General features: G+C 38.3%; 1 protein-coding gene across 3 annotated transcripts in view; it reads right to left on the minus strand.

Annotated features, from left to right (window-relative positions):
* The window catches only part of ZNHIT6 (zinc finger HIT-type containing 6), a 59543-nt gene extending 37924 nt beyond the window's left edge, over positions 1–21619 (minus strand). For all 3 annotated transcript variants that reach the window (XR_013520219.1, XM_002751027.6, XM_009001616.5), the window contains exons 1-5: positions 20818–21619; positions 19671–19736; positions 19478–19584; positions 19307–19392; positions 15845–15948 (exon numbers count right to left, since the gene is read on the minus strand). Coding sequence is in view for 2 of the 3 variants with exons in the window: in XM_002751027.6 (XP_002751073.2) it covers positions 15845–15948; positions 19307–19392; positions 19478–19584; positions 19671–19736; positions 20818–21461 (1007 nt within the window). In the remaining variant the exon portion in view is untranslated. The remainder of the gene's footprint in view (positions 1–15844; positions 15949–19306; positions 19393–19477; positions 19585–19670; positions 19737–20817) is intronic.
* Between the last annotated feature and the right edge of the window lie 1368 nt (positions 21620–22987).

The raw sequence follows: 22987 nt of genomic DNA on the forward strand, positions 1-22987 counted from the left end.
CTGTCAACTCGTATGACATCTGGAAGCAGCAAATAACAGCTGATGAAATTTCAGCAAAAAATTTTGTTCTACTGTCAGCTATAAAATATCATTTTCAAGTTGAAACAAAATCTACCAAAACTTGAACTTTTCAAGAAAAATACAAAATCTATAAAGTATCTACATAATCCCTCATTCACAGGCATTTCATCTTTTAGAATGTATTCCAAGATGAAAATTTAAAGTCTCTCAAAAATAAATGGAATCATTCCTTATAAAAATAATCTATTTTATTAGGATTAGTACCATGATAAGTGTTTTTTTGGAAGCATGAATACAAAGGATCTGTTTAGTTACTTAGTATAGATTAAAATGACTATAATTTGGGAGAATGAAAACCATAATTTTATGTCTCACATCATTATGTAAATACTTTGGAAAGTAATAGTTATATATTTTTGCCTTTTTAAAAATTAGTACCACTACTTCATGAAAATAATAGGAAACAGGTTAACTATGTGGTATTGGCTTTAGTAGAAAATATGTTAAGAAAATGAATATAGCAGGTGAAGACTGAAATGAAATGAAAAAGAACCTTTTTACCTCCAATAATTGATGAATACTTGAGTACTTAAGCAGTTCTCAACTGAGAGTGGCTGGGAGTATGGGGACATTTGGAAATGGCTGGGCAGTTTTGGTTGCTGCAAGACAAGGGAGCATTTGAGGGATTTAGAAAGTAGGGGACCAGGAATAGAAAATTCCTATAATGTATGGGAAAGTCCCACACAACAAAAAAAACTGTCCCATTCAAAAATGCCAGTAGAGCCCCTACTAAGAAATGCTAGAAAGTAGAAAGAAGAGCAGATATATGCTTACCAAAAATGAATACCAGCACTAAATGCCAGCATCTGTTCCATATTAACTGTGGAGAAAACATGTACTATAGGAACCTAGGCAAAAGAGACAATACAGATGAGCTATCTTTCACAGATGGCTACAAAATATGAAAGAAAAAGACATTCTAGGATTTAGAATGGTGAACAGCTTGGGAACATTTAGTTGAATACACTAGGAAATCAGGTAGAGAGAGACTATATATAAAGATCCACTTTCAGATATGGATCACTCATACGAACAGGAAGATTTCCTGCTCAAAGTATGACTCTACCTAAACTCCCTGGCATGGCAGAATGCGCCTCTCTCCAGCCTCCTCTATCACTCACCAACCCCACCCTAGCTTTTAGGCACACCAAACTACTTACATTGTGCTAACTTTGCTACACTACACTTTTGCATCTGATATTCTCGCCACCAGAACCATCTTTCCCTCCATCTAGATAAAAACCTAGACATAAAAAAATATTCCTCATCCTTTAAAAACATGTTCAAATTCTATCTTCTCTAGGAAGTCTTTCCTGTTCCCTGCTCTTAGTGAGTAACACTTCTCTCCAAAGGCTAGGGCAGGGAGCCCTCCTCTGTGCTACCATACCCCATGAGTACTCCATCACAGCACTAACTATATACTATGTTTTAAGAGTTTGCAGTCTTGTCTCCCCACTGGCTAAATAATTTGAGAATAAGGTCAGTGACTTATTGGCACACAGATCAGTGTTTTTCAGGTAGAGATAAACATCAGAATCAACTGGAGCTTTTTAGAAGTAAAGATGTCCTTGGCCAGGGGTAGTGGCTCACACCTGTAATCCTAGCACTTTGGGAGGTCGAGGTGGGCAGATCACTTGAGGTCAGAAGTTCAAGAGCAGCCTGGACGACATGATGAAACCCTGTCTTTACTAAGAATACAAAAATTAGCCAAGTGTGGTGGGGCTTGCCTGTAATCTCAGCTACTCGGGAGGCTGAGGCAGAAGAACTGCTTGAACCCAGGAGGCAGAGGCTGCAGGGAGCTGAGATTGCGCCACTGCGCTCCAGCCTGGGCAACAGACTGAGACTCTGCCTCAGAAAACAAAAACAAAAAACAAAAAAAGAAGTAAAGATGTCCTAAGACTATAAATTAGGAAGTTCTGCTGATCAAGCCCAGGTATCTGCATTTCCGCATTTTGAAACTGCCTCACAGTTAATTTTGACATGCACTTCAAACTAAAAACCACTATATATAAAACTGGTACTATTACTGTCTCCATCTTACAGATAAGGTAATAGCCACAGGGAAATAAGTAACTTGCCAAGAAAACTTCCTTAAGTTAAGGAAGTTAATCTAAACAAAGATTACATTAAATTTTGTTATGTTTAATAAAAAATAAACATTCAAGAAACATTAACTATGCTATTACTCATTTAAACGGCAAATATAATGAAGATTTATTCTGTTTTGTTTAACGAGGAATACCTGAATTATATTTCTAACTACCTGAGAAGTAGCAACTTCAAATGAGTGGGTATAAGAAGGATTTAACCTCAGACTATAGAATGTGGTACAGACAGTATAAGACTAAAAAATAAGATGAGAAATGTCATCTATTGGCAATGCTCCCTAGGGCCAATTGAGATATCTCTGAGCTAATAACTCTTGTGGGCACAGAAGCTTAAAGGATTCTGAATACGTGATTATTACCATAAAAAAAAAGGTGTATCTAATAGCCAGGTTGGGTGCGCTGGTTCACAACTGTAATCCACTTTGGTGAGGCTGATGCAGGCCAATCACCTAAGGTCAGGAGTTAGGCAAGACTGGCCAATATGGTGAAACTCCACCTCTACTAAAAACACATAAATTTGCCAGGTGTGGCACACGCCTGTAAGTCTCAGCTGAGGCTGACGCATGAGAATTGTTTGAACCCTGGCGGTGGAGACTGCAGTGAGCTGAGATGGCGACACTCACTCCAGCCTGGGTGACAGAGTGAGAGAGACTCTATATCAAGGCCAGGCACAGTGGCTCATGCCTGTAATCTCGGCACTGTGGGAGGCCAAAACGGGTGGATTACCTGAGGTCAGGGTTTCCAGACCAGCCTGGCCAACATAGTGAAACCCTGTCTCTAGTAAAAATACAAAAATTCACAGTGGCTTGCCTGTAATCTCAGCTACTCAGGAGGCTAAGGCAGGAGAATCGCTTGAACCCAGGAGGCAGAGGGGGTTCCTCAACAGTCCAGAGTGAGGTAAGAATGAGGTAAGAATGTAGTATTCTGCATAGGATACTACAGCTGATAAATGCTACAGTCAAGGAAAGAGTAAGAAAGGGACATATTTTAGAGGCATATCACAAAGTATTGACTTGGTGACTGGGAAAAGGCTTCCTTAACTGAATCAGTTCAGGGACCTCAAGATGATCAAGTGTTTGGCTTTCCATTTCCATGAATGGCTGGCTAATTACTGCTGTGGAAAGTTACACCCTCTGGGATACTATGTCACAAGAACTCCCTTACCACTGTCTGCATGGCTGCAGTAAGTAAAGGCCCAACTGGGGAACCATTAGGATTATATTCTTTCACACTGTTTTTAAGTCCTTGCTGTTGTTCTGAAATTCTTCCATCAAACCATATCAAAGCTATTATGGCAGAGAAACCACAGAGCTAAACATTTCAATCAGTTGACAAGTCTGTACTGGGCACCTATTATATAATCCTCCAAAGCTCAGAGCAAAATCCACTTGTCTTCCCATGACCACAACTGCTAAACCCATCATTTCATTTTCCTTTACTCTTTTCTAAAGCCAATTTGCAGCAAAGTACAAACTGCTTATATTTATAGGATACCATGTTTAAAAAAAAAGTCCTGTGCTTTTAGAAGTACATTACCACAACTGTTTAAGAAAAACGTGCTATTGACATTTATAAAGGGGTAAATGGGTATATCGCTGCAATATAATTAGGATGATGTAATTTTATCCAAAGAACAAAAGTAATTTTTTGAATTCACAAAAGGCTTATTTCTGTTATTTCTTTACAAGAGGGACACCTAGTGGCTAGCTTCTGAAACAGAATTGAAGCTCTTAAATATTAATTCACACTGTTGTTAGCAATAGGCACACCTCTATTATCATCATACTAAAAGTATAAGACAGACACACATACACAGAGCTAAAGAACCCTAGGTCAAAAGGATGGATTGAAAAGTTAAGGACTTTTAGTTCTAATCTGTTAGTGGTAGTAGTAGAACTGGATTGCTTAGAACTAAGGACCAGTATCATTTGGAGACAAATGGGAGGATAAGAAGGTTAAAGACTGGATCCATATCTGAGGAAGGAATGGTTAGTCCACACAAAAGAGTCCAAGCCTAGAATGAAGCTAAAGATACTGGGGAGGGATTGATCCCTCAGTTTCAACTCATTTTTCTAACTGACACGTCCACGTACATTCCCTCTGCACTTGATCTCTGACCAAAAGAGCCAGAAAAATACGACAAGGGACTCAAACAACCAAATCAGACATGTTACCCAGGAACAACCAATACAGGTTTGATATCCCTGGCTTCCTATAACAAGACAATAAAACACCACTGAAAAACAGTGGCGGCAGCCATAGATAAAAAACATGTAATTTCCTATTATAGTGTCAGAATATTTTTTTTTCTTTTGAGATAGGGTCTTGCTCTGTCACCCAGGTTGAAGTGCAGTGGTGTGATATCGCTCACTGCAACCTCCAACTCCGGGGCTCAAGCTATCCTCCCACTTTACCCTCCTGAGAAGCTGGAACTACAGGCATACCCTACCATGCCCAGTTTATTTTTATATTTTTTGTAGAGATAGGGTTAGAATATGTTGCTCAGGCTGGCCTCAAACTCCTGGGCTCAAGTGATCTGCCTGTCTTGGCCTCCCAAAATACAGGGATTACACATATGAGCTACCACACCCGAACCAGAATATTTTTCAAAGATTAAATTTACAACCCAATATGTATAATAATCCTGCCTACATCTATCAATGCCTTAAAATTATTTCTAAAAATTCATTTATTTAAAGTCAACAATACATGCACATAGTCTAAAATTCAAAAAGGTACAAAAGGGTAAGAAAAAAGAAGGTACAAAAGGGTACATAATTATCATCCCTGTCCCCCTCCACCTAATTTCCTTCTTTGAAGGTAACTATAGTTACCAATTTACTATATAAGCACGTAAACGTATTCATGTGAATGTTATTTTTCATACAATGGTAGAATACAATGAACATGGTTCTATATCTGCCTTTATTCACTTAATATTTCCAGCAATCATTCAGTATTAGTACATTTAAATCTGCTGCATTCTTTTTCCATTGTAAAGGCATACTATAACTTATTTAAGCAGTCTACGATCCATGAACAGTTAGATGGGTACTACTCTTGGTATTACAATGCTGTACTGAATATCCTTGTACATACTTCATTTACCATATGTATGGGTATCTATCAGACAAATTCCTAAAAGTAGAACTGCTAGTTGAACAAATAGTGATTGTGCTTTCCAGATCCTTACCATTATACTGGGGCCAGTGATTCGATTTTTTATATTTTATTTTATTTTTGAGATAGGGTCTGGCTCTGTCACCCCGGCTGAAGTGCAATGGTGTGATACAGGCTCACTGCAGCTTCAACCTCCCAGGCTCAAGCAATCCTCCAACCTCAGCCTACCGAGTAGATGGGAGTATAGGTGTGCACAACCATGCCTAACTATTTTTTGTATTTTAGTAGAGACAAGGTTTCACCATGTTGGCCAGGCTGTTCTTGAACTCCTGACCTCAGATGATCTGCCCACCACAGCCTCCCAAAGTGCTGGGACTACAGGCCATGAGCCACCATGCCTGGCCCTAACACTTAAACAATTAGGGCAACATGGTAGAGGAGATAACTTGAAAACCCTCCCAACAGCACACATTAAGAAATCTTGGAGAGCCGGGCATAGTGGCTCACGCCTGTAATCCCAGCACTTTGGGAGGCTGAGGGGGGCGAATCACAAGGTCAGGAGATTGAAACCATCCTGGTCAACATGGTGAAACCTACTAAAAATACAAAAATTGGCTGGGCGTGGTGGCATGTGCCTGTAATCACAGCTATTCAGGAGGCTGAGGCAGGAGAATCACTTGAACCAGGGAGTTGGAGGTTGCAGTGAGCCAAAAATGCACCATTGCACTCCAGCCTGGATGAGAGAGAGAGAGACTCCATCTCAAAAAAAAAAAAAAAAAAAAAAAAAATCTTGGAGAAATGTAACAAATATAATGAGCGCATCAGCAAGTAAGAGAAATCTGAAGCTAAAAGCTATACTGAAAAGCTGAAACTCTACCTATTCTAGAGGCCTTTGATAATCTTGGTACCAGGAAGCTTTTGTTTCAATAGCCACTAAGTGACATTAGATACCGTCCTGAGCAACCTGGAGACCTCAAACTGTGAACACTGCATAAAAATAGGAAAAGGATGAACTAGAAAAATCCTGCCCTCTAGCAAAGAGAAATTAGGAAACTTGTTGATCTCAGCTTGGTGTTCTATGGAGAGAGAAGGCTTCAATTGATAACGCCTAACTATAGCTTCCTTAAATAAATTTTGGGTTAAAATTATTACTATTAGTATAATCTGAGAAACTTCAGGCTAAGAAATTAAAGAGGGTCCTGGACTGGTGCCAATGAATATGTGACATAAACACATGCATGCCATCTTCTATTTGAAGCTCAGATGAATAATAACATTAGGAAATGAATTCACAATAACATATTAGAAAAAAAAAAAAGAATACAAGATACCATAATCAAGAGTCAGCAGAAAGAGCAGACAGGAGTACCAGACTTACGCAACTTCAGATACTGGGATTATTTATACAGATAATAAATGCTTTAAATTACTCAAGGAAAAAAGGAAGCTTAACATGTGAGTGAGTAAGGAATATAATTCTATCTAAAACAAGGGAAAGATTTGGGAAAGAAACAACTTTCAGGGAAAAAAACTAAAAAACTATGCACAGGCTAAAACTATAATTAATAAAACAACTGAGTAGAGAAAGTGACTTGGACAATATAGCAGAATAAGTTACTCAGAACATAGCAAAGACAAAAAGATTAAGGTAACTGATTAGTTTTCCAGAATTGTCATATTTAGAGAGCACAACAAATCTCAAGGAATAAAAATAAAAAGAAATCACGCTGAGACACATCATAAAAACTGTAGAACTCCAAAGACAAAATAGAAGACTTTCAAAGCAATCAGAAGAGAAAAGAAGGAAGACTGTATAAAACAACAGTGTTGCCGCCTACAGTGGTGCATGCCTGCAGACCCAGCTACTCGGGAGGCTGAGGTGGGAGGATCGCTTGAGCCTAGGAGTTCTGGGCTGTAGTGGGCTATGCTGATCGGGTGTCCGCACTAAGTTCGGCATCAATATGGTGACATCCTGGGAGTGGGGGACCACCAGGTTGCCTAAGGAGGGGTGAAGTGGCCCAGGTTAAAACTCTTATGCTGATCAGTAGTGGGATTATGCCTGTGAATAGCCACTGGACTCCAGCTTGGAAACATAGTGAGACCCCATCTCTTAAAAAAAAAAAAAAAAAGAAAACAATAGTGTTCTTGAGAGTGGCAAAAGAAGTGAGAAGACGATGGACTATATAAATGAACTGAGTTCTAAAAAAAATGCCAACCTAAGATATTTTATATAAAGCCAAATTATCATTCCAAAGGGGCTGGGCATAGGGGCTCATGCCTGTAATCCCAGTACTGAGGGAGGCCACAGTAGGAGGACTGCTTAAGGCCAGGAGTTCAAGACTAGCCTGGGCAATATAGCAAGACCCTGACTCTATTTTTTAAAAAGTAAAAAACAGACAAACAAAAAACAAAAGAATGAACTGTCTGACTATATGAAATTTTAAAACAGGCAAAAGAAATGTTCAGGAGGAAGAAGGACAGGTTGTCTCTAAGGAAGAGAGGAACTTACAAGAAAAACCTTTCTGGGGTGATGGTAATGTCCTATTTATTCATAGTGACTGGATCACACAGGTGCATGTATTTGTCAAAACTCAGCAAATGTATATACTTAAGATTTGCGCATTTCATTGTGTGTAAATTTTACATCAAAAGAAACAAATGCAAACTATGGAACTCTAGTTAACAATACTTAAGTATTTTGGGCCAGTAGGGGGTTGAGTGCATTTAGTCTGAATTGTACCAAAAATAAAATGGGTTAATGTATGGATAAATATCTGATAAAGCAATTATTAGAAAATATTAACAACAGAATTTAGGTGATAGGTATATGAGCATTCACTACAAATTTTCAATTTTATTTTTCAAATTTTTCATAATAAAATTTTGGAAAAAACTTTAAAAAGGCAAAACTAATCTATAAAATTGAAAGTTAAAGGCCAGGTGCAGTGGCTCACGCCTGTAATCCCAGCACTTTGGGAGGCCGAGGCGGGCGGATCGCGAGATCAGGAGTTCTCGACCAGCCTGGCCAACACAGTGAAACCCTGTCTCTACCAAAAATGCAAAAATTAACTAGGTGTGTTGATGCATGCCTAAAATCCTAGCTTCTCAGGAGGCCGAGGCAGAACTGCTTGAACCCGGGAGGCGGAGGTTGCAGTGAGCTGAGACTGCACCACTTCCTGGACAACAGAGCGAGACTGTCTCAAAAAAAAAAATAAAAATAAAAAATTAAAGTTAGGGAAGATAGTAAACTTGGGAGGAGGAGGTGGTAGGTATTCCCATGGGGGACAGTAAAGACTTTTGGGGTGCTGGTAATGTTTTTAATCTTGGTATATTAATGATTTGGGTACTTTTTGGTATGTATTTTATTTCCATTAAAAAATGAAAACAAGACAGGCACAGTGGCACATGCCTGCAATCCCAGCACTTTGGGAGACTGAGGCGGGTGGATTGCCTGAGCTCAGGAGTTCAATTCCACCTTGGGCAACATGGTGAAACCTTGTCTCTACTAAAATACAAAACTATTAGCCAGGCGTGGTGGTGTGTAGTCCCAGCTACTTGGGAGACTGAGGCAGGAGAACTGCTTGAACCCGGGAGGTGGAGGTTGCAGTGAGCCGAGATCGTGCCACTGCACTCCAGCCTGACACCAGGCAACAGAGTGAGACTCTGTCTCAAAAAAACAAAACAAAACAAAACAAAAAAGTAACAAAATAAGATGAAATAAAGATATTTTAAGATAAAAACTGAAAAAGCATATTTTTATAAGACCTTCACTAAAGAAGTCTTAAAAAGGAGAACAAAATGATCCTAAAAAGCAGGTCCGAAAAAAATGTTTAAAAGGAACAAAAATACTGGTATATATGTAGGTAGATTACACTTTTGACGTTCATTTTACTGATGAGGAAAATGAACTAAAGATATAAAGCCACAAAACTAGTAAACATTCAGAGCTGGCATTTTAAGCCACCATATTTTGTTTGGCTTCAGAAAAAAACTAACACTTGATTAAAAGAAACAGAGATCAGGGCCAGGTGGGGTGGCTTACACCTGTAATCCCAGTACTTTGGGAGGCCGAGTCAGGCAGATCACAAAGTCAGAAGATTGAGACCATCCTGGCTAACACGGTGAAATCCTGTCTCTACTAAAAATACAAAAAGTTAGCCAGACGTGGTGGCACGTGCCTGTAGTCCCAGCTACTCAGGAGGCTGAGGCAGGAGAACTGCTTGAACCTGGGAGGCACAAGTTGTAGTGAGCTGAGATCGTGCCACTGCTCTCCAGTCTGGGTGACAGAGTGAGACTCCGTCTCAAAAAAAAAGAAACAGAGATCAGAGAGACATTTCTCCCATGGTTAAATACATGGAGACAACTGGGTAGAGTAATGTAATGCCCTAGAAGTAACATGTAATGCCCTTAAAGAAAGTTCAGCAAGATTCTAAGAGTTATTTCTTGAAACGTCCTTAATCAAGGTTAACAGCTTCAGTACAAACTCTACTACCAGAGGGGACAAAAAGCATGGTTCATCTATGAAATTTTTCCTATCTAACAGACACAAATTATATGCCAAATAGAACTCATATATTTAATCTGATTCCCAAATGGGTTCAGAGGCAAAGAATCATCAATTTATTACTTAAAAAAATTTTTTTTTAAGAGAAAGGGTCTCATTCTGTTGCCCAGGCTGGAGTGCAGTGGTGCAATCATGACATTCACCATCACACCTGGCTAATTTTAAAATTTTTTGTAGAGATGGCATCTCACTTTAGAACCATTAATTGAAAGTGAGCTTCCTATCTTTCAGACAATTGTTTTAAACTCCAATTCTTTTTTTTTTTTTCACTGAACGTGTCATGGATAGTATTACAAGACAGTACTTGTATGTCTAATTGTTCTGCTTAATGGCTGCATGGAATTCCACTGTATGAAGGTGCCACCATTTACTTAACTCAGTCCATACTGAAGGATATGTTAGGTTGGTGCCAGTTTTTACACTACTAAAAACAATACTGCAATACATACATGTGTACATATATCTCTAGTTTGTAGATCATCTACAAATATTTTTGTAGGCTAAATTCCTTGAGCACTTATTTGTAACATTTTAAGATGTAATAATTTTACGTAACAAAATAACATTCTGGGAAACATTACCAAATTGCCTTCTAAAATGACTGTACCAATTTAACTCTCAAGAACAATGGAACAGGAAAATGGCCTGGTTAACCCATACCTTCCTTACATTAGATATTATGAATATGTTTGCCAGCCAAATACTGTGCATGTATATGTATCTTTCTATGACCATCTATTTCTATCCTCTGCGCCCCCCCCCTCCTAATTAGTTGCTAGTCTTTTTTTCTTACTAATGCATAAGCCTTCTGTGACATATATGTTAAAGACTTTTTTGGTCCAGTCTTTTCACTTTATTATGGTCTTGTTTTGCCATGTAAATTTAGTTATTCTTTTCCTTTTGGCTTCTGGATGGGATGTTTCTTCTCTTCAAGATTATGAAAATATTCTAGTATTCTTATATCATTTTAAGATTCTGATCCACCTGAATATTATTTAGTAAAAGATTCAACATTTCCTCTCAAATGCAAGCTGTTCTAACTCTATTTATTAAATAAGTAATTATTTGTATTAATTTGAAATGATACCTTGATCATCTACCAGAGAACCAAATATATGGTTTATTTTCTATGATCTAGTAACAGATTTCTAGGCCAATACCATAAAACTACTATAACTTCATAAATTTTGATGAGTCCAGCCTCATAATTTTTCTTTTTTCAGATTTTTCCAGGTACCTCTGCCATGTTATTCTTCAAAATAAACTTCAGTTATTTATGAACTATCTTCTTAATAAATAACAAAGAAAATCTCATTGATATTCTGATTAGGATCGCATCAGACTTAAAAGATCACTTAATAAACAATATTGAGTTTTTAAAGAACACGGCACTTTTTCCCATTTATTCACATCTTTTAAGTCATTCAGGAGAATTTACATTTTCTTCATATAGATCTTTCATATTTCTTTCAACAGGTTTGATTAGCACTGGGTGAAAATGAACATAAAGTTATAGACCCTACAAAGAGTTGTGGTAAAGGAATTACCTCTGAAAAAGCCACTATTTTAAAGTAGTTTGGGATCTGCTCCAAAATAAGCAGAAGAGCCAACATTTCCTTATCAAGCTCCTCTATTTTTAACAGAGAATGTCAACCTTGCTTTGGATCAACTTACATAAGCCTCCCTGAACTTAACTTTATTGATTACAGCTACCTACTATGATACTCCTACAAATTCATTAGTCCTCTAAAATTCATTCCCATTGCATACATTTTTGACTTCACCTCACTTTGACTATTCAGTGAAAATTACAGTTCTTATTCTTAGAAAAATTCACACAATTTCACATGTAATTTGAAGAGACTCAGTCATACTGGTGAAAATGCCTGCCATAAAACGTGCTTGGATTAGAACGAACCTATTCCAGCCAGCTGCTACAATCACCTGCTGACAGTTCTACAGAGTAATTCAGGTACAGTGGCACATTCATCACACTTCATATGTTGGCTTTCAAATTTAAAACTTTTTTTAAAAAATAAATGTAGACTTTACAGAAAAGTTATGAAAACAGTACAAAAGTCTTTAATCAGATTCCTCAAAAGTTAAAACATTTAAATTGTAAACAACATGAACTTGAGATTTTGAATATATTGCAGCTCAGGTTGCTTAAACAAGCAATCAATTTAACACCTAGGGAGTATTAGTAATAGTCTTAGTACAAGACCAACTTCTCATATCAACAATTCCAAAATCTCCAAAACTGAAAGATTTTTAACTCCTTTAGCAGCAAAACCTGAGTCAGTCTACAGTCATTATTTACCCATTATAAGGTAAACATTTACAGGTTTCACTGCACAAATAGTACTGTCTGATTACACAGTGTTGTCCCAGACCTATGGGGGTGAATGGAATACACAGTAAATGTGGCATATTCCTAAGGATTTCAGTGAAGGGAATGTAAATCTTCAATGTCACTGTATATTATTTACTATGTGCCAAGTACTACTTTAGTTATTATTAATATTTAATTTAATCCTCTTAATAACTTGGTAAGTCAAATCTTGCCCTAGGTCACCTGATGTAAATCAAACAGTAGAGGCAACATGCAAATTTACATTTACCTGAGTCAAAGCTATAACCAACTTTTGAAAGTTAATAGAAAAAAAGTATTGAAAACAGTCTCTTAGAATACTGGGGACACGGGAGCTGAATAGAATTCTTTGAAAAAATTTAATTTCCTCTCTTCCCTCTTTCCAACAAGTACCATTGCAATCATCTAAAACCTTGCTCATTTTCATGTGCATAGCTGGTAAGACCTAAGTATCTCAAACAAGGTACCTCTAAATGTCTTTTTTTCATTTTTTTCCTCTTAAAGGTAAAATATAAGACACCAGAATCCTGATTCTATCTACATTATATTCATTATCTAGACCAAGAAAAGATTAGAACTATACATTCAATAAGTATGTCTTCTGTATTCATCTAAATCAGCGGTTCTCAAATGGCAGTGATTCTGCCTCCTGCAGTGGACATCTGGCAATGTCTTAACAAGAAATTAAAAATCCAAGAGCTCAACCGCTCTAATAAAACTGCCCACAAAAAAGTTTGATAATATTAAACTAAAGTTAAGGTATAACTAAAACAAGCACTCATACTTTTCTGATGAAAGTACAAAGTGGTAATGTCTTATGGAGACAAAGTGGAGGCCGGGCGCGGTGGCTCACGCCTGTAATCCCAGCACTTTGGGAGGCCGAGGCGGGTGGATCATGAGGTCAAGAGATCGAGACCATCCTGGTCAACATGGTGAAACCCCATCTCTACTAAAAATACAAAAAATTATCTGGGCATGGTGGCGCGTGCCTGTAATCCCAGCTACTCAGGAGGCTGAGCCAGGAGAATTGCCTGAACCCAGGAGGCGGAGGTTGCAGTGAGCCGAGATTGCGCCATTGCACTCCAGCCTGGGTAACAAGAGCAAAACTCTGTCTCAAAAAAAAAAAAGTTTCTCTCAAAAGTTTAAGTACATTGCACTCTTTAATCCAGTAATTATGCTTTCTAGGAATTGATCCTATGGAAAGTCAGGTAAACACACAAAACAATTTGTTCAAGGCTGTTTAGTACAGTGTTATTTATAATAATTAAAAACAGACATAAATTAAAATGTTCACGAATATGGGAATAATTAAATAAAATAGGATATAGTCAAAGGTGGAATATCATACTTAAAAAAATGAGGTGTAGATTTGCATTAGCAAGAAAAGAGGTTCACAATGTATTGTTATATGGAAAATCTAGCTGCAGGAAAAAATGATGTGTATTTCTCAATAAAAATTAATGTTTAACTTGGGCAGAGTCATGTTACTATGTAGTTTTATTTAAGTATTTTATCTTGTGTTTTACTTTTTTAGATGAATAAAAGAGAAAAAACATGATTAGAAGGAAACATTACAAACTTTTATTAGTGGTGACCTCTAGATAGTGGAATTACAGGTGGAATTCTTCCTTTAAACTGTTTAATGATACAGATGTATTATTTATGTAATAGCTACTATGAACTGATTCCTTCCCACATGCCAGTTACTGCCTACATGAATTAATACACTAACAGATCATAACTCTACAGGGTGGCTATCATGAGATCCATTTTGCAGATGGTGAAAGACTAAGAAATGGATTCTAAGCCTATTATTACATACTATGTTGCTAACCTCCTCCTGGGAAACACTAAAAATGTAAGAAAACCAATCCCAAATCTCTATAAATTTATGAGCAAAAGACTAATGCAAGAATAATCTGATTTGCCATTTCAGAGACCTGGGGAGTTTCAAAACAACCAAAAGTATACTAAACCTGGAAAATACACTGTGTAATATTCTTGGTAAAAACTTCCCACATACATTCATGTATCTAGAGACATAAAAATATTATACTCGAGGCCATCTGCTTTTCATTACTGAGAACTAATCTCTGACTACAATAATTCTGAATGGTTTCTTTCAAAAAACAGGAACACATTTTGTATTTCAGAAGGCACTAACAGTTACCATAAACTTCAAATTACGGCAATTTCTACATACGTCAATTTCAAAATGCACAAAGGAATTATCTCACATTTGATAAATGCAAGACAATACTTTTTTAAAGACAGGGTCTCATTCTGTCACCCAATTGGAGTGCAGTGGCATGGTATCGGCTCACTGCAACCTCTGCCTCCTGTGCTCAAGTGATCCTCCCACTTCAGCCTCCAGAGTAGATGGGACCACAAGTGGGTGCCACTGCACCTAGCTAATTTTTCTATTTTTAGTAAAGATGAGGTTTCACTATGTTGCCCAGGCTGGTCTCAAACTCCTGGCCTCAAGGGATCCATCTGCCTCAGCATTACTTTACTTTTGGAAGACAACCAGGAAGAATGAAAAACCATTTTTACAAATATTTATGTCTTATACACAATAAATGGACAATGTCATCTTCTAATTATGTTAACAGCAGAAAAAGTAGAAGTTTTACTAGAATAATGATAATTCTGATGGCTCTGTCTTTTCAATTTATGGGAGAGTAAAACTGGAAAGGCATCTTAGAGTTTACTTGGCCCAACTCCCCACATCATACAGCTGAGGCCCAGGGAAAGTAAGATGATTTGTTCAAGGCCCCACAGTTACTAAGAGGCTGAAAAAGGAGGAACTCCCTCAGGTTTTTAAAAATTCTAAATAAAAAATCTTGACTTCTGAAAGGTATTATCTAATAATTTAGTTGGCTACTTAAAGTACTTTGGGATCCTATTCTCCTCAGTATTTTTGGGGCCTTTTCAACTCAACATTTTTCAGACAGCAGCAAACTAATCTGTTACATTATCTATACTGAAAAGAGTTCAAAGTCCCCTTCTTCTCCATTGACAGCTTTTAAATGAAATCTTTAGAAACCCAATGCAGAAAAAATATAAAAGCAGAGCTGCCTTGATTAAAACATACAGGAGTCCTGCTTTTACTTGCTGTTTTGTCCTGGAAGCCCCTGAAATACTTTCTTGGCATCTTAGGTGTCAAAGAAACAGTTTATTTCTAATGTATGAGAGTGTTCTAGGGTGCTGCTACTCAAAATATGTTCCTCAAACAATCAGCATCACTGAGGAGTTTGTTAGAAATGCACAATATGAAACTTCAACTCAGGCCTACTGAAAAATCACAACGAGCATATTTAACAAGATGCCTAGGTGACTGATAGGCACATTAATGTTTGAGAAGTTTCTCAAATGATATGAAGAAACACACACACACAGACAAACACACACACACTCTGCAGACCCAAATTTTTATTAGAGTTACATGACACACAATTACTACAGCTATCTTGTCATGGACCAACAACAAACAGTTTACAGACTCACACTTGGGGTAGCAATGCTCTATAGCAACCAAACCTTAAACGGTGATCCTGATCAAATCACAACACCTGATATACTAAGAAGTTAGAAACTTACTTCTTATCAAAAAATGTTGAATTCTCCTTCCTCTTGGTGAATCCGTTGGGTAGAAGTTTTAAATTAATACCTTGCCTTCGGGCACGATTTTTCATAAAGTACATCTACCAACCAAAACCAAACAGACAAATTAACTTTTAAATGCTTCAAATTTAAAAAGTGAGTGAAACAATTGTTCAATAATAGTTTAGATTTACTGAAAACCTAAGTGTTACAACAGCTCTAAGAAGTAATCTCATGTAATCTTCACAATGATACTATCAGAATAGGTATTATCATCTCCATTTCAGCAATAAGAATTAGTGAGATACCAACATTATACAGCTATCCCAGAGAGAAAGAACCTGTATTCAACCCAGGTCTAATTCTAGAGCTTGTGTTTTTAACCATAAGTGCTATGAGTCAAAGAATAATTTAATGGAGATTAAAACAAACAAACAAACAAACAGGTCATTTGGCAATCATAGGGGCTACCTACACAATTCTTGATTGCTTTTACTGATGGTTTTACCAGTTAGTTGTATGTATCCCTGATTTTATTAGTAGACAATTCACTCAAGGGAAGAGCCATGGCACTGCCTAGTACCAGGCCTAGCTTAAAGTAGCCACTGTTGTGTGAAGCACAAAATGGGATATGAGAACATTCTTGCTTTGACATGTGTACTACATTGACCACGTGGGTTGATTAAAAGCTAAACTGGAGAATTCCAGAGTTACGAAGGAATTAATACCAGATTTTTTATTAAGTCAAGGAAAAAGATCACTCAAAGAAAAGGTAAAGTATAAATGCAAGTTTTCTGTTAAATGAATATGGATCTAGAATTTGCAATGTAAAATGGTAGAGTCAGAATCAAGTCATGAGCCAAGGGAAAGAATGGGTCAGCTATCACTGGCTAAGCAGGAAACTGTCTGAAGAAATTGCATGTAATTTTCTAACTTAGAGGACTTTGGTTTCAGTAATGGTATTGATTACTATAAATAATTATAATAGCAGTGATCAATCCTCCCAATATACCTTCAGGAAAAGGGTGAACCAGAAACTATCACTATTTTGAGAGCAAGCTAGGGAACTTGTATGGTTACACTGAAATAGAGGAAAAAAAAAAGTCCATTAGCAGCTATGGCTATGGGCCATCCTTTGCTTAGATTTGCAATTATTTTGCCTTGCAAACATCAATGAATAGCCAAACACTAGAGAAAAGGAAGTGGGAGGCCTTAATCAGATAACAAGTTTCAGTAAAAAACTAAAATAATTGAGAGAGTAGTATTGGTGCAGGATAGACCAGTAGGTCAATGGAATGGAAAAGACAAGCCCACAAAATAACCCAAGCATATAGGGATGCTGATATATAACAAAGGTGGTCCTACAGAGCAGTAGGGAAAGGATGAACTTTCCAATAAATGGTGCTGGGAAAAGTGGATCATCTATATGAAAAATTAAATGGGACCTTCTCTGTACATGATACCAAAAATCAATTCCAGTTAAAGACATAAGTATAAAATGCAATAGTATAAAGCTTTTAGGCAATAATTATGAGGGAATAACTTCCTAACTCTCATCAGAAATTAGAGAACTGCACATTGAAAACCATAATAAAATTACATAGCCAACAGATTGACAAAAATTTTTAAAGTCTTACCAAATTAAGTATTGGTGAGAATATGACAACAGGTACATTTATACACTACTGGTGAGAGTGTAAACTAGTATATCACTTTGGAAAATGTTTTGGTAACATCTAGGCAAACTGAAGATATGCATACCATAAAACAAAGCAATTCTATTCTCAGGTATAAACCCTAGAAAAACATCTTCACACACATAAAGATCAGGGAAGGGCATAAGAGGGTGGCATGGAACTTCTGGGAAGCCAGTAATGTTCTAATTCTAGACTTGGGTGGTAGTTACATGAATGTTCATTTTATAATTTTTCATTATACTGTGTATTTCCATTCTGTGACTTTCTAAAACAAATACATGCTGTATTTTACAATTAAAAAAAAGTTTTAAAGTAATTTATCTCTAAGTAGAATTTTAATTGTGCCTAATTAAGTTTGAGGAAAAATAAGAGTTGCTGTATAAATAATTTTCTTTCAGATACATGTAATATAATACCAATAAAAAATGCCAATACCAATAAAATAAGGTATTTAAAAGGTATTAAAATCCTGCAACTCCAATACTAAAATGAACACAATTGCAGGATATGATTTAATCATACCATGAACGAATTTTTGTAACGCCAGTTGCCAAACATTCCAAATATGTAAGCTGTACTTCTGCATAGTATTTAAGGAATGAAAAAGGCAATGCAAGAGTATGAAAATTAAGTGTATTAGAATAGCAAGTCTTAGCTTTTCCTTCAAAATCAGAATCTAATCCCCTCTCAATAATTCTAAGGGCATACCCAAGCCACTATTATCTCACAAGGATCACGCGAAGAGCTGCATAAATGGTCTCCCTGCTTCCAATCTTCCACTCTTGCCTCCCTAAAGTCCACAGAGCAGCAAGAGTGGTTTTTCAAAAGGCAAATTTTTGTCCAAAATCCTTCCATAGTTTCCATTTGCACTTAGAATTAGAAACCCTCACCAGTTTCTTTTTCTTCTTTCTTTTTCTTTTGAGACAGAGTTTCACTCTGCTGCCCAGGTCGGGGTGCAGTGGTGCAATCACAGCTCACTGCAGCCTTGACCTTCCTGGGCTCAGGTGATCCTCCTACCTCAGCTTCCCAAGTTGTTACAGGGGCACACCATCATGCCTGGCTAATTTTTGTATTTTTTTTATAGAGACGGGTTTTTCACCATATTCTCCAGGCTGGTCGTGAACTCCTGGGCTCAAGCAAGGCTCCGGCCTCAGCCTCCCAAAGCGTTTGCATTACAGGAATGAGTCTCTGCACCCAACTCCTCAACAGTTTCTCTAACTTCATGTTTAATACTCTCCTTCTCACTCACCATGCTTCAATCACCCTGCCCATCTTTTAATTCCTCAAACACAACATCCTTGTTTCTAACTCAGGTCTTTCCTTTTACTTTTGCCTCTAGTTGGAATAATCTTCCTCCAAATGTTCACATGACAGCCTCTTTCTCATCATTCAGATCACTGCTTACATATCATCTCTTAGAGAAGCTTCTCCTGACCGCTGTATTGAAAATGGTACCCTGACAATCTCTCCCCCACAAAGACCATTTTCATTCTGTCTTTCATCTCTTGAGCCTTCTTTATTTTCTGTATGAACTTAACTCTATCTGAAATTATATTTGTTCCTCTACTCATCTCCTCCATCTCCCACTAAATACAACTCCACGAGGGGAAGGACTTTGTTTTGGTCACAGTCACATCCTTACGTAATCAGAATAGCCCTACAAGATAGTAGTCACTTAATATATTTGGTAAGTTAAAAAAAAAAAAAGGAATCTAATTGATTGGAAGGACTTCTAACTGGAAGGAATTAAAAAAAGTCTTACATGTTTATTGCTTATTGGTCTTTTCAAAAAAGCATCTCTAGAAATATGGTCCGCTGTTCTTGCCACATCTTCCAAAAAACGATAATCTAAAAATTTCAAAACAGAAGAATAAATAAATGACATATACCAATGGCCAGGGAGCATCAATTTGCTATGCATAAAGTGGCTTACCACTTAGGAGATTCATTTCAGTAAACTGTTGTATTGAAATGTATGCAGTTTTATCTCGAACTCCATTACATGTCAGTTCTGTTTTGTGTTTCTTTACACAGGGCAAACTGAGGAGACAAAGGAGAAGCACTTTTATATTTTAGGGTAAGAAAGGTACACATACAGGTTAAAAGGTAGGAAGTTACATGTATACCTGCAGGAATACCGCATACAACGTGGACACCTGTACTTTGCTTCTTCTGTACCACACGTTTCACACCTACAAAAGCCCATGTGTAACATTAAATTATCAAATATTAATTCTACTTATTTATAAACTTAGAATGTCCCAATCAATTTATAAATGTAGTGACAACTCTGATAAAATATTTGACAGCTGTTGAACATCATTTGAAAACTCTCTGTGAAACCTTCCCCCCAAACAACTACACTTCCAATGTTGCTAGTGATATGTAATTCAAGAAAATGTAATAAAATCTTTAAAACCCATCTGGTTTTTGACTTCTTCTTTTACTATAATCATATAATGAGATTATTCACTGATACTTTAACTTGTGATTCCTGGAAATGTGGTAATGATTGTATGTGTGTGAATCCAGAAGACCAATCCGTGAGCTATGTTTAGATATTTTTAAAGCACACGCACCAGGAAAAGAATATAAGGACAAGTCGAATTTAGAGAGTAGCAGTAACATCTTTTTTCCTGAACTTCACACCTAATCTAGAATGTGCATCAAAATAATCTAAAAATCCCATGTAACCCATCACCTGTCCTCAACTGCTCTTCTAGGCTTTTGGGATACTGTCAACCAAACTACAGTTACTTCTATTTAGACCACTGAGCTCCAGACGTTAATATTCCCAAGAATCTGACCTCTCTTATTTCCTTTGTCACATGATCCACACACCAAGGAAATTAAATCAAAAGCAATAAATATTCACAACACCCATGCAGAGACTTGGTAACTGAGGTCAAGTGTATCTTTGTCATTGTTGGATATATTAGACTTTCTCATCTCTATTCTCTCTCAAAGGAACATGAGTAAAGAGCATATTAACTCAAGCCAGATCCAGTTCCAAAGAACGTTCACTTTCCTAACTTGACCATTACCCAATGGACACTACCAATTTCATATATTTTCACCGAATTTGTTGTGTTGTCATCTACAATACCCTCCACTTCCCAACCCACCCCCACGAACCCAGACTGACTCCATAAACCCAAACTTGTGCTTATTTTTCATTATTTCACCTTCTGCTGATAGGGTGGTTTTTCCTTTCACTCTAGACATGAGGACGCAACAGCTTTATATCCCCGAATGGAATTCCCCCGGCCCTACCTTGACATGGCCAGTTTCCGCTTGCAGCCCACCAGGTGATTTACTGGAGGCTCTTCTTTCACCTTTGTATCATCCACGGCTTCTTTCTTCTCTTCTTTTACACACTCTCCATCCATCATCTCCTCTTTTATGCACTGACCAACAAACTTCTCCTCCCGTTTTATCTGCAAGTTATCCTTCTCTTCCTTCACTTCTGGCCAGTCCATTACCTCTTCCTTCACCTTCTCTTCCTTTACCTCTGGGTCATCCACTTTCTCTTCTTTTATCACCAAACTACTATCCGTCTCCTGCTTCACCTCCAACACGCCTGCGTTCTCATCCCTCACCTCAGGCCTATCCTCCACCTCCTGTTTTACCCACTGGCCAGCTAACCTGCCTGCGGTATCTGGCCAGTCCATAATTTCCTCCTTCACTACCGTTAGGTCCATCGATATTTCCTCTGGCCTTTGCCCACTTCCTTCCTCTCCATCCCTTATCTTCTTCATCCCTGTCAGTCCTTTCCTCTCCTCTCCGCCGCCGGCCTCCTCCGCCCCTGCTAAGTCCCTGACTCCCTCCCTACCAGACTCTGGACTTAGCCGCACCCCCTCAGCTACACTTTGGAGGCCTCCCCCAGACTTCCCTTCGTTTTCAGCAGCAAACTCCATCAACTCACGATCCTTGGCCTCTGCTGCCACTCTGTCTTTCAGCGTGGCTGCTGCACACCAACAGGAGGAATTATCGGCCGGAATACCTACAGCGGCCCACGTGCGGGGACAAGCAGCCAAATACCCAGAATAGCCTGCTTGACGCGACAACTCGAATCGCCGTAAAGCAACGCTTTTGCGCCTCGCCACTTCACGACTTGTAGAGCTCTTTACGGCTCTGCGGCGGACCTGCCAGATTGATCGGGGGAACCTGAGTAAACTGCGTGACTTGCCCACTGGGATTCCCGCCTCCCGCCCAGGTTCCGCCCCACCCTTCCTCTAGGGAAACCTCCTGGGCCACACCCTAGGCCACCTGTCACGCCCTACTGGGTGTGAAGAGTAGAGGAGCCCAGCGGAGGGAGAGAAGTAAAACCCTTAGACTCTGGAAATGGGAAAACCCACTCTAATCTGTTAACGATTAAATCCAATCATCCAATCTTGAATGAAAGCGGAGGACACACCTGACGCTACGCCTTTCCAAGCTGTAGTTTCTTAAGGCTGTAAATTAAGGACCATGTTATTAATAATACAAATCTCCTAGTGTAATTGCGAAGATTATGAGATTATACGTGGGAATCAACTAGCAGCGACCTACACAAACTCCTCCTCCCCCTCCCTGCGTCCTCCTCCTCCTTCTTTTTGTTCAGGTCAGAGTGCAGTGGCACGATCTTGGCTCACTGCAACCTCTGCCTCCCAGGTTCAAGCGATTCTCCTGCCTCAGCCTCCCGAATAGCTGGGATGACAGGCATGTGCCACTGTGCCTGGTTAGCAACTTTCTTTCTTTTGAAAATTGTGTTGGTTATTCTTGCTTGTTTACATTTCTGTATAAATGTAGTGTCAGCTCGTAAATTTCTACAAAAGAACTTGTTGGGATTTTGATAGGGGTTGTGTGGAATATATAGATAAGTGTGGGGAGGATTGTCATCTTAACATTGTGTCTTATCCATGAAAATGAAATATTATCCATTTAGATTATCTTTAACTTCACTTAACAATGCTTTGTAGTTTTCAGTGTACAAGTTTTTTGTTTGTTTTTGAGACAGAGTCTTCTTCTGTCATACAGGCTGGAGTGCAATGGCCTGGTCTTGGCTCACTGCAAACTCTGCCTCCCAGAATCAAGGGATTCTCCTGCCTCTGCCTCCCGAGTAGCTGGGATTACAGGCGCCCACCGTCACACCCAACTAGTTTTTGTACTTTTAGTAGAGATGGGTTTTTACCATGTTGGCCAGGCTGGTCTTGAACTTCTGACCTGGTGATCCTCCCGTCTTGTCCTCCCAAAATGCTGGGATTACAGGTGTGAGCCACTGCACCTGGCCTTAGTGTACAAATTTTTACATATATTTTGCTAAATTCATTCCTAAACATTTTATTCTTGATGTGATTTAAAAAAAAAAATTGAGACATGGTCTCCCTCTGCCACCTAGGGTGGAGTGCCATGGCACAATCATGGCTCACTGCAACCTTGACCTTCTGGGTTCAAGCTATTC

This window comes from Callithrix jacchus, chromosome 7 (genome assembly GCF_049354715.1).
Source record: "Callithrix jacchus isolate 240 chromosome 7, calJac240_pri, whole genome shotgun sequence".
Classification (NCBI taxonomy): Eukaryota; Metazoa; Chordata; class Mammalia; order Primates; family Cebidae; genus Callithrix; species Callithrix jacchus.